This window comes from Lepidochelys olivacea (genome assembly GCF_965140295.1).
Source record: "Lepidochelys olivacea isolate rLepOli2 genome assembly, chromosome: 2".
Lineage (NCBI taxonomy): Eukaryota > Metazoa > Chordata > Testudines > Cheloniidae > Lepidochelys > Lepidochelys olivacea.
The window spans coordinates 271,699,831-271,716,044 of record NC_140412.1 but is presented as its reverse complement, the minus strand read 5'-3'; the positions used below and the strand labels follow the sequence as shown (position 1 = coordinate 271,716,044).

Below are 16,214 nucleotides of genomic sequence, written 5' to 3'. Positions count from 1 at the left end.
TCAGCCCGCAGCTGGGCAGCGAGAGTCCCCATGCTCCGATCGCCAGCACTGGCTGGAGAGCTGCAGTAGCCGACAGGTGACATTCAGGCTAGCAGCGCAGCGGGAGACGGAGCAGTTCCTCCCAGCTCGTCCCAACACACCTGCTTCGTCGCTCTGAGGCCAGCATTTCCTACCCTCCCTGAGCAAATTAAGGCCCAGCTGTGCGGCCCCCACATCCCAAAGTGACCCCGTGGGCCCCCTGCCTGCCACCTGGAGACCTTGGACAGGCTTAAGGCTGGCTAGCAGCTCCCCCATTTGCTCCTGGCTTAGCTCCTATTCCCCTCCTGCCTGGTTGTGCCTTGCTCCCCCAATCCCAGGGCAGCTCCCACCCCAGTACCCAGGGTCCCTTCACTGGCTGCTGAAGGCAGCACCCGGCCCTTCCAGAGTCTACCGGGTGCTTGGGCGGCCTCTGGCCCGTAACGGCCATTCCTTTCGCTCGGCTCTTCCGCCCCCAGGTCAGGGCGTTTCGATCCCCTGGGCTCGCTGGCTCCCTTGGAGGGTGCATCCTGCTGCCCCAGCCATGGCTCCTCGCGCCCGCACTGCAGCCCGGCGCCCGGGCGTTTGCCTACTCCTGGGCTTTGCACCCTGCCATCAGGGAAGTGCAGTGAAAGCCCGCAGCCCTGCCTGTGCGGGGGGGCTCGTGGCCCCTGAGCGCCTGCTCAGTGCACCTTCGCCTGGTGCGCCCTATGCCAGGCCTCCTGGCTGCACCCTTCCATGCCCAGCGCGATGGACAAGCCCAGGCCTCAGCACTTGATGGCCCAGTGCCGCTGCTGGCCATGCCCCATGCCCCGAGCCCATTGGGCCAGTGGGGGCAGGGGCTCCCTGGGCTGCAGGTCGGGCTGGAAGTCCAGGGCTGGCACAGAGAGGCTGGGCTGGCAGGAGGAGGGAGCTTTATTGGCTGTTATCTCCTTGGCTGCAGGTCACACACAGGGCAAAGAAACAGTATTTACAGCGCGTCCATATAAATATTTCCAATGTACATTTTATACATGCGCGGCGGAGTCGCCCCGGAAGCCGTGTCCCAAGCCTGGGGGCCCAGCACGTGGTGCAGGCTCGTCTCCCCTCCCCAGGCTCAGCCAGAGGCCAGCCCCCTGGCAGGGCAGCAGGAGCAGGGCACGGAGCCGTGGGGCAGACCAGGGAGTCTCCAAGTGAATGGACACAGCCAGGAGGTTCCCAGAGCGGGTCAGTCCCTCTCCTCTCCTGCTTGCAAGCGAGGGGCCGCGGCTGCCCCGGTGGGCAATTCCCTTTGCAATTGCAGGCAGAGGAAGCAGCAAGGCCGCGGCACAGAGCTGGGCTCCGTCCTACAGTGGTGCAGCATGCACCCAGCCCCCCGAGCCTGGCACCTGTGGGGGGCAGGGGAGGGGGTGCACCGGAACTGCCTCCCTGTATGGGGGGGCAGGGGTACACAGGGACTGCCTCCCTGTATGGGGGGCGCAGGGGTACACAGGGACTGCCTCCCTGTATGGGGGGGGCAGGGGTACACAGGGACTTCCTCCCTGTATGGGGGGGCAGGGGTACACAGGGACTACCTCCCTGTATGGGGGGGCGCACAGGAACTGTCTCTGTACCAGGTGGGGGGGGCAGTGGGGGCAGGCAGGAACTCTCTCTCTGTACAGGGTGAGGTGTGCAGGGGTGCACAGGGACTGTCTCTCTGTACCGCGGTGGGGGGGGCACACAGGAACGGTCTCTCCGTACCAGGTGGAGGGGGGCACACAGGCACTGTCTCTCTGTATCGTGTTGGGGGGGGCACACAGGGACTCTCTCTGTGCCAGGTGGAGGGGGGCAGACAGGCACTGTGTTTCTGTGCCAGGTGGAGGGGGGCACACAGGGACTGTCTCTCTGTGCCAGGTGGAGGGGGGCACACAGGAAATGTCTCTCTGTGCCAGGTGGAGGGGGGCTCACAGGGACTGTCTCTCTGTACCGGGTGGAGGGGGGCACTGTCTCTCTGTACCAGGTGGAGGGGGGGCTCACAAGCACTGTGTTTCTGTGCCAGGTGGAGGGGGGCACACAGGAAATGTCTCTCTGTACCAGGTGGAGGGGGGCAGACAGGCACTGTGTTTCTGTGCCGGGTGGAGGGGGGCAGACAGGAAATGTCTCTCTGTACCAGGTGGAGGGGGGCAGACAGGAAATGTCTCTCTGTACCAGGTGGAGGGGGGCAGACAGGCACTGTGTTTCTGTGCCAGGTGGAGGGGGGCACACAGGGACTGTCGCTCTGTGCTGGGTGGAGGGGGGCACACAGGGACTGTCTCTCTGTAGCAGGTGGAAGGGGGCACACAGGAAATGTCTCTCTGTACCAGGTGGAGGGGGGCTCACAAGAACTGTGTTTCTGTGCCAGGTGGAGGGGGGCACACAGGAAATGTCTCTCTGTACCAGGTGGAGGTGGGCTCACAAGCACTGTGTTTCTGTGCCAGGTGGAGGGGGGCACACAGGAAATGTCTCTCTGTACCAGGTGGAGGGGGGCTCACAAGCACTGTGTTTCTGTGCCAGGTGGAGGGGGGCACACAGGAAATGTCTCTCTGTACCAGGTGGAGGGGGGCAGACAGGCACTGTGTTTCTGTACCAGGTGGAGGGGGGCACACAGGAAATGTCTCTCTGTAGCAGGTGGGAGGCAAGGAGGGTGCACAGGATCTGCCTCCCCATGCGGGGGTGGGTGCAAGGCAGGGGGGCCCCTTCTCCTGCGAGGGCACCTTTGCACGTGGAGCTAGTCAGCTGGTGTCGTCGGCCACAGGGTGCACCATGCCAGCCCCAGTGCGGTTTTGCTCCTGTGAGATCCCCGGCAAGGCAGGGAGACCGGGTCCCCTCATCATCAGCAGCATCTGGTGGGTCCAGGAGCCCCGCACCGTCTTGGGGCTCCGAGTGGGAGGCCGGCCCAGCAGGGTGGCTAGAGGACGCTGGGGCTGGGGCCCAGCTCAGCTGGGGACGCCGAGCAGGAGTTGTTGGCGTTGCGGGGGGGCAGGCTGGGGGTCAGTGTGCTCACGGAGCTGTCGCTAGGGCATCCATGCTGCAGGAGGATGTCGATGCACTCCTGGCTGCCAGCTCGCCGGGCGTAGGCCAGGGGCGTCAGGCCACGGGCGTCCCGGCTCTTCACGTCCACCCCATACTGCACAGGGAGAGAACATACCAGGGGCAGCCAGGTCAGTGCCAGGGAGCACCGGGTGGCTGCCTGCGGGACAGCCATGCAATGCCAGTGGGGGCAGGCCAGGAAGGGGGGCCCCACCTGGGGTTTCCGGAAATGGTGGGAGTTGTGGGACTTGGAAAGGGGCTGGTGCAGGAGATCAACAATGGGAGAAGGCAGAAAGGGGGAGCTGGGGGGTCAGTGAGGGGCTGGGGGACAGGAGCCAGGAACCGGGGTCAGCGAGGTGTGGGGGGGAGGAGCCGGGGGACCAGGGTCAGTGAGGGGCTGGGTGTGAGGAGCCGGGGGACCGGGGTCAGCAAGGGGCAGGGGGACAGGAGCCGGGGGACCGGGCTCAGTGAGGGTTGGGGGACAGGAGCTGGGAACCAGGCTCAGTGAGGGGCGGGGGTCAGGAATCAGGGGACTGGGGCTCAGCGAGGGGCGTGGGTCAGGAGCTGAGGAACTGGGGATTAGTGATGGGTGGGAGGGTCAGGAGCTGGGAACCGGGCTCAGTGAGGGATGGGGGACAGGAGTCGGGAACCGGGCTCAGCGAGGGGCGGGGGTCAGGAGTCAGGGGACTGGGGCTCAGCGAGGGGCGGGGGTCAGGAGCTGAGGAACTGGGGATTAGTGATGGGTGGGAGGGTCAGGAGCTGGGAACCGGGCTCAGTGAGGGACGGAGGACAGGAGTCGGGAACCGGGCTCAGCGAGGGACAGGGGACAGGAGTCGGGAACCGAGCTCAGCGAGGGGCGGGGGTCAGGAGCTGAGGAACTGGGGATTAGTGAGGGGTGGGAGGGTCAGGAGCTGGGAACCGGGCTCAGTGAGGGACGGGGGACAGGAGTCGGGAACCGGGCTCAGCGAGGGGCGGGGGTCAGGAGTCAGGGGACTGGGGCTCAGCGAGGGGCGGGGGTCAGGAGCTGAGGAACTGGGGATTAGTGATGGGTGGGAGGGTCAGGAGCTGGGAACCGGGCTCAGTGAGGGATGGGGGACAGGAGTCGGGAACCGGGCTCAGCGAGGGGCGGGGGTCAGGAGTCAGGGGACTGGGGCTCAGCAAGGGGCGGGGGTCAGGAGTCAGGGGACTGGGGCTCAGCGAGGGGCGGGGGTCAGGAGCTGAGGAACTGGGGATTAGTGATGGGTGGGAGGGTCAGGAGCTGGGAACCGGGCTCAGTGAGGGACGGGGGACAGGAGTCGGGAACCGGGCTCAGCGAGGGGCGGGGGTCAGGAGTCAGGGGACTGGGGCTCAGCGAGGGTCAGGAGCTGAGGAACTGGGGATTAGTGATGGGTGGGAGGGTCAGGAGCTGGGAACCGGGCTCAGTGAGGGACGGGGGACAGGAGTCGGGAACCGGGCTCAGTGAGGGACGGGGGACAGGAGTCGGGAACCGGGCTCAGTGAGGGACGGGGGACAGGAGTCGGGAACCGGGCTCAGCGAGGGGCGGGGGTCAGGAGTCAGGGGACTGGGGCTCAGCGAGGGGTGGGGGTCAGGAGCTGAGGAACTGGGGATTAGTGAGGGGTGGGAGGGTCAGGAGCTGGGAACCAGGCTCAGTGAGGGACGGGGGACAGGAGTCGGGAACCGGGCTCAGCGAGGGGCGGGGGTCAGGAGTCGGGGGACCAGGGTCAGCGAAGGGTTTCTCCTCACCCATATGAGCAGCTGCGTGAAGACCACGTTGGCCATGGCGCTGGAGAGGTGCAGCGCCGTGCGCCCATCCCCGTCCCCGTAGGTCTCGTTCACCTCCTCCTTGGTGCCATGGGCCAGCAGCGTCACCACCAGGCGCACGTCGTCCTCCACCACGGCCCGCAGCAGCTGCTGCCCCAGGGGCACGTCCGAGTGCGGCAGGGCAGCCAGGAACAGCTTCTGCTCATACTTGGCCCGGATCCAGCGCTCCTTCTCCTCCCTGCAGGGAGGGACCCCACACCGGGGGCACCAGTGACACGGGGTACCACATGGCAGGGGCGGCTTGTGCCCCACACCACCCTGGCACTCGTGCCCCGTACCCACCCATGGCACTTGTGCCCCTTACTGCGCAGCACCCCTCGTGCCCCACGTGCAGACCTCTGTCCCTCCTGCCCTTCACCCCCCGCACTTGTGCACCATGTGCAACCCCCTGCTCTTCACATACACTCCCCAGAACTCGTGCCCCACGTGAACCTTCCTGGCTCTCGTGCCCCGTGCCCCCCCCACCCTGGCACTCATGCCCTCTGCACCCTCCTCCTAGCTCTCGCGCCCCCAGCTCTCGCGCCCCGTGTCCCCCCCGCCCTGGCACTCATGCCCTCTGCACCCTCCTCCTAGCTCTCGCGTCGCCAGCTCTCGCGCCCCGTGTCCCCCCCGCCCTGGCACTCATGCCCTCTGCACCCTCCTCCTAGCTCTCGCGTCCCCAGCTCTCGTGCCCCGTGTCCCCCCGCTCGGCCCTCATGCCCTCTGCACCCTCCTCCTAGCTCTCGCGTCCCCAGCTCTCGCGCCCCGTGTCCCCCCCGCCCTGGCACTCATGCCCTCTGCACCCTCCTCCTAGCTCTCGCGTCCCCAGCTCTCGTGCCCCGTGTCCCCCCGCTCGGCCCTCATGCCCTCTGCACCCTCCTCCTAGCTCTCGCGTCCCCAGCTCTCGTGCCCCGTGTCCCCCCGCTCGGCCCTCATGCCCTCTGCACCCTCCTCCTAGCTCTCGCGTCCCCAGCTCTCGCGCCCCGTGTCCCCCCCGCCCTGGCACTCATGCCCTCTGCACCCTCCTCCTAGCTCTCGCGCCCCCAGCTCTCGCGCCCCGTGTCCCCCCCGCCCTGGCACTCATGCCCTCTGCACCCTCCTCCTAGCTCTCGCGTCCCCAGCTCTCGTGCCCCGTGTCCCCCCGCTCGGCCCTCATGCCCTCTGCACCCTCCTCCTAGCTCTCGCGCCCCCAGCTCTCGCGCCCCGTGTCCCCCCCGCCCTGGCACTCATGCCCTCTGCACCCTCCTCCTAGCTCTCGCGCCCCCAGCTCTCGCGCCCCGTGTCCCCCCCGCCCTGGCACTCATGCCCTCTGCACCCTCCTCCTAGCTCTCGCGTCGCCAGCTCTCGCGCCCCGTGTCCCCCCCGCCCTGGCACTCATGCCCTCTGCACCCTCCTCCTAGCTCTCGCGTCCCCAGCTCTCGCGCCCCGTGTCCCCCCGCTCGGCCCTCATGCCCTCTGCACCCTCCTCCTAGCTCTCGCGCCCCCAGCTCTCGCGCCCCGTGTCCCCCCCGCCCTGGCACTCATGCCCTCTGCACCCTCCTCCTAGCTCTCGCGTCCCCAGCTCTCGTGCCCCGTGTCCCCCCGCTCGGCCCTCATGCCCTCTGCACCCTCCTCCTAGCTCTCGCGCCCCCAGCTCTCGCGCCCCGTGTCCCCCCCGCCCTGGCACTCATGCCCTCTGCACCCTCCTCCTAGCTCTCGCATCCCCAGCTCTCGCGCCCCGTGTCCCCCCCGCCCTGGCACTCATGCCCTCTGCACCCTCCTCCTAGCTCTCGCGTCCCCAGCTCTCGTGCCCCGTGTCCCCCCGCTCGGCCCTCATGCCCTCTGCACCCTCCTCCTAGCTCTCGCGTCCCCAGCTCTCGCGCCCCGTGTCCCCCCGCTCGGCCCTCATGCCCTCTGCACCCTCCTCCTAGCTCTCGCACCCCACACGCCCCCAGCTCTCGCGCCCCGTGTCCCCCCGCTCGGCCCTCATGCCCTGTCTCTGTACATGCACCCTGCTGTTCTCACGCCCCGCCTGCCGGTGCAGCCCCCGGCCCGTCTCCACGGCGCGCTGGGCCTCGGCCAGCGGCAGGGAAAGGTTAGCTACTGCGCGCAGCTGCCCAGGGCCACAGGGGGCGGCGTTATCACGCCTGCCGTCGCGCCTGGCGCAGACAAAGGCTGAGCCGCCGGCTGGGCCCGCCGGGGCTGCCGGGCCTGGCCGATCGATGCGCGCCGCGTGCCCCGCTATCTGCTCCCATTCTATCCATCTGCATCTGGCAGGCGGCAATCAATACCCCGCGCGGAGCATGCTCACTGCCGCTGCCCCCTGACCCGCGCCAGCCGCTGATAAGGCGCAGAATGGGCTCTTGCCTGGGTGGCGGATGAGTGACAGGAGAGACGCTCCGACAGGGACAGACAAGGCCTGAAAGGGACGCACCCCTGAGACCCACAGGCAGGCGCCGGCAAGCTGTCGCCATTAACCCCTTCCACTCCGCAGCCAGCCGGCATGGGGCAGCCACAGCACCTGCCAGCCGGACTCACCTGCCCCAAGGGGGACACCCACCCCCTGGGGCCAACAGGGCTTCCCAGCTGCAGACCCCCGGGGCTGCCTCCCACAGCCCCCCTCTGCTCACGGCCCACCCCTGACCCGGGGCTCCTCACTGCAGCCCCTCACCTGGTGTTCTCGGGGCCCGGCTTCTGGTAGCCCTCCACTGCCCCTTCCCAGACCGCGTTGGCCAGCGCGTTGCCAATGGCTGTCATGACCATGATGAGCTCGCCAGGCCAGTCGTCCAGGTCCAGGGAGCGCACCCGGGACAGGTGGGTGCCCAGGTTACGGTGGATCCCGGAGCACTCGATGCACATGAGGGAGCCCAGGTTCAGACTCGCCCAGTCAGGGTCTGGAGGGTGGAAGGAGAGCGCGGGGAGGGGTGGCGGGTTAGCGCATACCCCAGGGACACACAAGCCCATCCTCCACCCACGGGGCACCAGCCCTACCAGGACCCACATGTCCCCTCCCAAACCTGCAGAGTCACCAGCCCCACAGGGATCCAGGGACCTACATTTTTTGCTTCCCTTGGGCAGTAAGATCCCATGGGAAAGTGAGGCCACTGGGGCAGAGCGGGAGGGCCATGTGGGGCTCAGACCTCCTTTCCCTTGGGTAGAGTGCGTGGGTCCTGTGGAGCACAGACCCGCCCCCTTCCATGGGCAGGGCAGGAGGGCCCCATCCTCAGGCAGCGTCACTCACTGGGCGCGTCGCAGTCCACGCAGAAGCTGTTCCCACGTGCAGTGCGGACCGTCTGCAGGGCCAGTGCATCGCTCTGGCTGCCCAGCCGAGCCTGGAACAGGAAAGAAACCCCCCCCGACTCATTAGAGGCTGGCTGGCCCCCTGGGCCTGTCTCCTCTCATCACTGTCCTCAAGACCAGCCCACCGAGCAGCTGCCAGGGCCACGCTCTGATGGGCACCAGATGTGCAGACAGCACTGTGGTCTGGGAAGCTGTCTCCAGCCAAGGCAGGGCACGGGGGGCAGGAGAGTGCCCGGGTGAGTGATGCCAGCTCTGGCAGGGTTGGGGAAGAGGGGCAGACACCAGCCTGGATGGTGTGGAGGATACACAGGAAGTGGCCTAGGCAGGACCACCGTGGGGCACGCGCTTACCGGGGTGGGGATGCAATGGGGCTAGCATTGACCCAGGTGGGGCAGCAGCCAACCCAGGCAGGGTGAGGTTGGGGTGCACGGGGGCAGGCACCAGCGTGTGAGGGGGCCTGGTCTGTGTAGGGCAAGTGGAGCAGGAGCTGACGGGGCAGGGGGGGGGGGCTAGGAGAGGAGGGACCGTGGTGGGGCAGGTGTCTGCTCAAGCAGAGCAGGGTGGGGCACAGTGGGACAACTGCCAGCCTGGGCAGGGAGGGGGTCCCTCACCTTGTTCTTGCTGCTCTCGCAGCCCTGGAGGCTGGCCAAGATCTGGCTCTCGATGGCCTGGACCCACAGCTCCCGCTCCTCTGACGTCGAGGCCTCAAAAAGCCAGGTCTGGCCTGTCAGCGACACGATGATGAACTCGAACGACTCATCTTGTTCTGGAACAGAAGGGAGGGGTCACTGCGCCGGCACGGGGGGGTGATGGGGTGTCACGGAGTCCCTGGGCGATGCTCTGGAACTGCTCCCCAGGAAGCCAGGCAGGACTCTGGGGAAGTCTCCTCTCGGGGAGCAGCTTGTCTGCAGGACACACAGCTCACACAGCTTCCACCTTCCTGGGTCCTCCTCCTTCAGCCTCCTCTGCCCCTCCGTGCGCTTCCCACAGCCAGTCCGCCCAGGCGGGGTCCTGGGGAAGCCAGAGGGTCCTGCCCCCCAACTCCACCGTCAGACGGGACTCTCAGCCAGACAGTAAAACAGAAGGTTTATTAGACGACAGGAACATGGTCTAACACAGAGCTTGCAGGTGCAGAGAACCGGACCCCTCAGCTGGGTCCATTTTGGGAGGCAGTGAGCGAGACAACCCCATCTGCCCTTCACTCCATGTCCCAGCCAGCCCCAAACTGAAACTCCCTCCAGCCCCCCCTCCTCTGGGCTTTGTCCCTTTCCCAGGCCAGGAGGTCACCGGATTCCTTTGTTCTCCAACCCTTTAGCTCTCACCTTGCAGGGGGGAAGGGCCAGGCCATCAGTGGCCAGGAAACAGGGTGTCGGCCATTCTGTGTCCAGACCCCTGCACACCCCTGCCCTCTAGGGCTCTGCAATGATCATACACCCTCATCCCACCCCCTAGATACTTAAGAACTGCCTAGGGGAAACTGAGGCACCCCCACACTATTCAGAGGAAACATTAAGAACAGTCCCACTTCGTCACATGGGGTCACTGCGCCGGCACGGGGGGGTGATGGGGTCACTGCGCTGGCACAGCAGATGGGGGCTGCCATGTCCACAGGTGGCCAAGGCTGTCCCTGTGTATGGCCCAGCCCCTCACCAAGGCCACAGCCCAAGCTCACTTTGAGCCAGCCTAGAGAGCGAGCCCTCAGGCAGGTGCTGCCTCCCCCAGCCTAGCCAGAACACAGCCCCCACCACGCCAAGCCGTTCCCCTTCGTCCGCCCCCTCCAGTGCGGCTGGGTCACGCCCACGCCCATCACTGCGTCACTAATATTTGTCAAAGCTCTTCCCAGCCCCGTCTCTGCGGCTGGACCAGGCTGTGGAAGGCCCAGCGGGCGGGGCCAGGGCTGGAGGGGCTCAGAGACCCAGGACGGCGCCTGTGGGGACCCCCCGAGCCCAGCCCATGCTCTGAGCTGGGCGCCGTAGCCTCACCCCCGCATGAATGCCCAGGAGCCCATGCTCAGATGCCAGTGCCTTGGGGGAGGGGGACTGCGGGTGGGACCAGCGGGGGCCACCCTGGCCCTGGGAGGGCTTGCGGCTGGGCCGGGCCTGTGGGAGACGTGGCTAGGGGTGGGTGGGAGGTAACGCCCATGTTCTCTGAGGAGATCGGCATCCAGATCTGCCCATCCCTGCGACTCAGCCGGGGGCCCCGGTGCTGACCCAAGCGGGCTGCCGGGGGGCGGGGGAAAGAGGGAGCAGTAAGGGGCTCCCCAGAGCGTGCCACGGGCAAGGGGGGCCTACTCTGCCAGAAGCTGGGAATGGGCGACAGGGGACGGATCACTGGATGATTCCCTGTTCTGTTCATTCCCTCTGGGGCACCTGGCCCTGGCCGCTGTCGGAAGACGGGACACTGGGCTAGATGGGCCTTTGGTCTGACCCCGTCTGGCCGTTCTTATGTACTCAGGGACTCCTGGGTGGGTGGGTGGAGGGGTGGGGAAGGGGGGCCCTGCTGAGGGACTCCTGGGTGCTGGGGTGGGGGTTTCTTCTCAGGGCCCCCAGGCACAGGGGTTCCTGGGGGTGGGAATGCTCGCACCCTGAACTCACATGGGGTCCCCGTCCCATCTCTGCACCCAGACGCCAGCGTTTACCGTTTATTGCCCAACCTGAGCAGTTAATGCAGCCAAGGACTGAACTACGCAGGGCCGGAATGGAATGACTAATAAACGGTATGTCACAGCACACGCTTCAGCTCATAGCAAAATGATTTGTAATTACCTAATTAGCGTTATGCAAATAACACCCTCATCTCCATAATGTGCCTTCCCAGTTCTCTATTAAAAGCAGGGAGCCAACTGCACAGCTCCAGAGCCAGCAGGGAGGTTGAGGGGCTGGGCCTGGAGTGCGCCAGGTTCTGCTAGCCCCGGGTCTGGAAGGGATGGGGGCCCGTGGCCTTCACTCTGCTCTCTGCCCTCGGCCCCTGGCCCTGTGAGCGGCAGGCCAGAGCAGGCTCTCCCAAAGGGGCAAACGGGACGGACACCCCGAGACACTTCAGCTGTGCAGGATACTCCCTAGCGAAAGAGGGGGGCCGACTGCCACTCCCACTCAACTTCTGCATTGCTGGGTGACTGGTAGCTCGGTCCTGGGTGAGGCTCACAACCCCTCCTCGCAGCCCCAGGAGAGGAGGGGTCCAGCCAGGGCAGCAGCAGCAACGGCAGGTCCCCACCACAGCAGTTCTACACACATCCAAGGCAGAGACCCGCAAAGCAGCAGCCAGCTTCAGCCTGCCAACGTCTGTCAAGTAGCCCTCAGCCACGGCTCGGGGGAGCACAGCTCTCGCCATCCACGGGGCTCCCACTTAGCTCAGAAACTGCCTATGGGACCAATCAGCACCAGTTCAGCATTGCGGAGCCACCGCAGTGAGAGGGAGGGCAAACAGCACCCAGGGCTCTGCGCCTCTCCAGGGGCAGAACAACAGGACTGGGCTGGTCTTCAGCTCCCCCTAATCCGAGCCCTTCGTGCTGGGGTAGCTACACCCACACAGGGATGTCACAGCCGGACAGCTTACCCCATCCCTCACACGGCCCAGCTCCCCCTAATCCAAGCCCTTCGCACTGGGGTAGCTACACCCACACAGGGGTGTCACACCCGGACAGCTTACCCCTATCCCTCACATGGCCCAGCTCCCCCTGCTCCGAGCCCTTCGCACTGGGGTAGTTACACCCACACAGGGGTGTCACACCCAGACAGCTTACCCCGTCCCTCACATGGCTGAGTCTCCCTGCTCTGAGCCCTTCGCACTGGGGTAGTTACACCCACACAGGGGTGTCACACCCGGACAGCTTACCCCTGTCCCTCACATGGCCCAGCTCCCCCTGCTCCGAGCCCTTCGCACTGGGGTAGTTACACCCACACAGGGGTGTCACACCCAGACAGCTTACCCCGTCCCTCACATGGCTGAGTCTCCCTGCTCTGAGCCTTTCAAACTGGGGTACCTACATCCACACAAGGGTGTCACACCCAGACAGCTTACCCCTGTCCCTCATAGGGCCCAGCTCCCCCTAATCCGGGCCCTTCGCGCTGGGGTAGTTACACCCACACAGGGGTGTCACACCCGGACAGCTTACCCCTGTCCCTCACACGGCCCAGCTCCCCCTGCTCCAAGCCCTTCGTGCTGGGGTAGCTACACCCACACAGGGGTGTCACACCCGGACAGCTTACCCCTGTCCCTCACACGGCCCAGCTCCCCCTAATCCAAGCCCTTCGCACTGGGGTAGCTACACCCACACAGGGGTGTCACACCCGGACAGCTTACCCCTATCCCTCACATGGCCCAGCTCCCCCTGCTCCGAGCCCTTCGCACTGGGGTAGTTACACCCACACAGGGGTGTCACACCCAGACAGCTTACCCCGTCCCTCACATGGCTGAGTCTCCCTGCTCTGAGCCCTTCGCACTGGGGTAGTTACACCCACACAGGGGTGTCACACCCAGACAGCTTACCCCGTCCCTCACATGGCTGAGTCTCCCTGCTCTGAGCCCTTCGCACTGGGGTAGTTACACCCACACAGGGGTGTCACACCCGGACAGCTTACCCCTGTCCCTCACATGGCCCAGCTCCCCCTGCTCCGAGCCCTTCGCACTGGGGTAGTTACACCCACACAGGGGTGTCACACCCAGACAGCTTACCCCGTCCCTCACATGGCTGAGTCTCCCTGCTCTGAGCCTTTCAAACTGGGGTACCTACATCCACACAGGGGTGTCACACCCAGACAGCTTACCCCTGTCCCTCATAGGGCCCAGCTCCCCCTAATCCGGGCCCTTCGCGCTGGGGTAGTTACACCCACACAGGGGTGTCACACCCGGACAGCTTACCCCTGTCCCTCACACGGCCCAGCTCCCCCTGCTCCAAGCCCTTCGTGCTGGGGTAGCTACACCCACACAGGGGTGTCACACCCGGACAGCTTACCCCTGTCCCTCACACGGCCCAGCTCCCCCTGCTCTGAGCCCTTTGCACTGGGGTAGCTACACCCGCACAGGGGTGTCACAGCCGGACAGCTTACCCCGTCCCTCACACGGCCCAGCTCCCCCTGCTCCGAGCCCTTCGTGCTGGGGTAGCTACACCCGCACAGGGGTGTCACACCCGGACAGCTTACCCCTGTCCCTCACACGGCCCAGCTCCCCCTGCTCTGAGCCCTTTGCACTGGGGTAGCTACACCCGCACAGGGGTGTCACAGCCGGACAGCTTACCCCGTCCCTCACACGGCCCAGCTCCCCCTGCTCCGAGCCCTTCGTGCTGGGGTAGCTACACCCGTACAGGGGTGTCACACCCGGACAGCTTACCCCTGTCCCTCACACGGCCCAGCTCCCCCTGCTCCGAGCCCTTTGCACTGGGGTAGCTACACCCGCACAGGGGTGTCACAGCCGGACAGCTTACCCCGTCCCTCACACGGCCCAGCTCCCCCTGCTCCGAGCCCTTCGTGCTGGGGTAGCTACACCTGCACAGGGGTGTCACACCCGGACAGCTTACCCCTGTTCCTCACACAGCCCAGCTCCCCCTGCTCCGAGCCCTTCGCACTGGGGTAGCTACACCCGCACAGGGGTGTAAGTCAGAGTGCTAGCACTCGTGTGTAGGCAAGGCCGAGGTGCCGCCTGCCCGCCCGCCCTAGCCCAGGGCTTCCTGTTCGGGGCTCCTTGTGGGGACCCCTCCCGCCTCGAATGCTGTTCCCCCGGGGGGCTATTGCTACACCTCGGAGCATGGCCATGAGCTTTTCGCTCCGGATCCGGGTTCCTGCCTGAGCCCTCCCAGCAGCCTGGCAGGGCAGGCTCTGAGACGCGAATCCAAGAGGAGAATGTAGGTGTTGGGCTCCAGGCCAGCGCTCAGGCTCCTGGGGCTGGGAACACCCCCACTCCGCTCAGCTGGGAGAATCGTTACTGCCCTGCTTGGTGCCAGCTCCCTGCCAGGGCCCCATGCTCCAAGTCTGCCCCCTCCCAGGGGAAGGCCCATTTGCTGACCCCATGGGGACGGTGCTCCTCTCGAAGCCGCACTCCCCGCTCCCAAGTGGGAGACATTCTTGCGGGGGAGGCTCCTGGGACAGGAAGCGGCTCCCAGCAGCCATGAGGAATGAGCTTCGGGAGGGGATCATAGCACAGCGGGCACAGCTGAGGGGCCTGCCCAGATCAGCGTGGGGCACACAGCTCCCACAATCAAGAAGCAGAGGAAAGAACAGGGCAGGAGCCGGCCCGGCGCGGCAAGACCCTGCCTCCCCAGCCAGGCGGAGGTGGAGAAGGTCCCCTGAGCCCAGACAGCACCCTCCGCTGCTGGGGCAGGGAGTGCTGGGAGAATCCTTCGGCAGCTGGGCCTCCTGTGGGCGGTGACTGAGGGACACGGACCAAGGCCTGGCAACCTAGGGCACACTGGCATGGCCACACCCCTGGGCCCAGGCGACCTTGCCCCCTAGCCCAGGGTCCTGACATGGGAGCTGCCAGGATGTAGGAGCCTGGCCCACACCCCATGGCCCTTCGGCTACTTCGTCAGGAGCTAAACAGCAGGTCCCTCCTTTGAGCCAAGGGCTGATTCTGGGAGGAGAACACTGGGGGAGGAAGAGCACTGGCAAGAGCCAGAGTACGGGTGAGGTGCCTATGTCTCCCCGGCTCTGCCACCGCTTCACCATCCTACTGACAGCGTCCTGCAGTCTGTTCTCCCCACCCTGGGCTCCACACTGCCAGTGCCCTGAAGCCTGACCCACAGCCTCCCTGCTAACCCCACCCTGGGCTGCATGCTGCCATTGCCTCCAAGACTGACCCACAGCCCTGCTGCTATCCCCGCCCTGGGCTGCATGCTGCCAGTGCCCCCAATCCTGACCCACAGACCCCCTGTTCTTCCCACCTGGGCTCTGCACTGCTAGTGACTCAATACCTGACCCACTGCCCCCCTGTTCTCCCCGCCCTGGGCTCTGCGCTGCCGGTGCCCTGCAATCCTGACCCACAGCCCCCTGTTCTCCCAGCCCTGGGCTCCCACCCCAGCTCTTCTGGTGCCTCTCCATCCTGACCCGCCATATCTCATCTGGATCAGGAGTGGGGCAGCGAGCCCTAGGGGAAGGGGCTCTCCTAGGTGGATGGGGGTGGGGCGGGGGGACTCCCCAGCTGGCTGGGGCACAGGCTATCCCAGGGACAGCCTGAGAGCAGGACTAGTGGGAGTGTATTATGCCAGCTCCATTAGAATTAGTGGGCAGTGGAAATGAACAAGGCAATTCTCTGCCTCTTGATGAGGTTTTGATGAGGTTTTGAAGACTGAGCGCTGTGCAGAGCTGCCGAGCAGAGCGTGGCGAGACCTGCCGTTGTTAATGTGTGTTAACCCCCTGACCCCATCTCCAGTGCTGCCCAGCAACAAGTCCTCCAGCTGAGAGTGAAATTAGCCAGGGCATGGGATGGGCGCGCACGGCACCCGCAATTAACACGCATGCCATTGAGTCAAGCACAGCTCCCTGGGGTAAGCCCCGCAGCCCCCCTGGAGCCAGCCCTGGGGAAGGGAAGTGCCCCACAACACCAAGTAGTCAGCATGGGGGTAGAGGGACCCAGCCGCCCCCGAGGGAGCCTGCAGGAGGACCGGGAAGTCAGCCCCCTTCCGCCAGGGAGGGGGGCAGTCAGGCAGCACAGAGTGCCCTGCCCTTGCTGGGAGAGCCCAGCTCCCAGAGCACCCTGGGGCTTGGGAGAGGAGGCAGCGGGAGGACGGATCTGGCTCACCCGGTAGCATCAGGAGCTGCTGGTGCTTGACGAAGCTCTTGGGACTCCTGGCCCTCCAACGGGGCACAGAAAGGAAGGGCCAGCTCTGGCTGGGGATGACAGAAGAAGCGGGATTGGGCTGGTTCCCAATGGGGAGCTGCCACGCCTCCAGGCTGCTTGGGCCTGCCTGACTACACTGATCCCAGAGCCCAGGACCTTGCCCTCCAAGGTGCGAGAGCACAACCCCGGAGAGCTCTCCCTCCACCTGGGCATGCCCAGACAGAGAGTAAAGCAGGGGGCTCCCTGGCACTTGCCAGGGCAAGCTATGCTGCAGCAGCTGTGGGCGTGAGAACACAGTGCCCCTCCCCTGGAGCAGTGGGGAC

At 65.9% G+C, this 16,214-nt stretch overlaps 1 protein-coding gene across 3 annotated transcripts in view; it reads right to left on the bottom strand.

Annotated features, from left to right (window-relative positions):
• Nucleotides 1–912: 912 nt before the first annotated feature.
• Nucleotides 913–16,214, bottom strand: part of AGAP3 (ArfGAP with GTPase domain, ankyrin repeat and PH domain 3) — a 237,126-nt gene continuing 221,824 nt past the window's right edge. For all 3 annotated transcript variants that reach the window (XM_084619178.1, XM_084619179.1, XM_084619177.1), the window contains 5 exons: nucleotides 8,733–8,887; nucleotides 8,063–8,153; nucleotides 7,493–7,715; nucleotides 4,786–5,041; nucleotides 913–3,139 (listed from right to left, as the gene is read on the bottom strand). In XM_084619178.1, coding sequence (XP_084475304.1) covers nucleotides 2,921–3,139; nucleotides 4,786–5,041; nucleotides 7,493–7,715; nucleotides 8,063–8,153; nucleotides 8,733–8,887 — 944 coding nt within the window. In that variant the 3' untranslated portion in view covers nucleotides 913–2,920. The remainder of the gene's footprint in view (nucleotides 3,140–4,785; nucleotides 5,042–7,492; nucleotides 7,716–8,062; nucleotides 8,154–8,732; nucleotides 8,888–16,214) is intronic.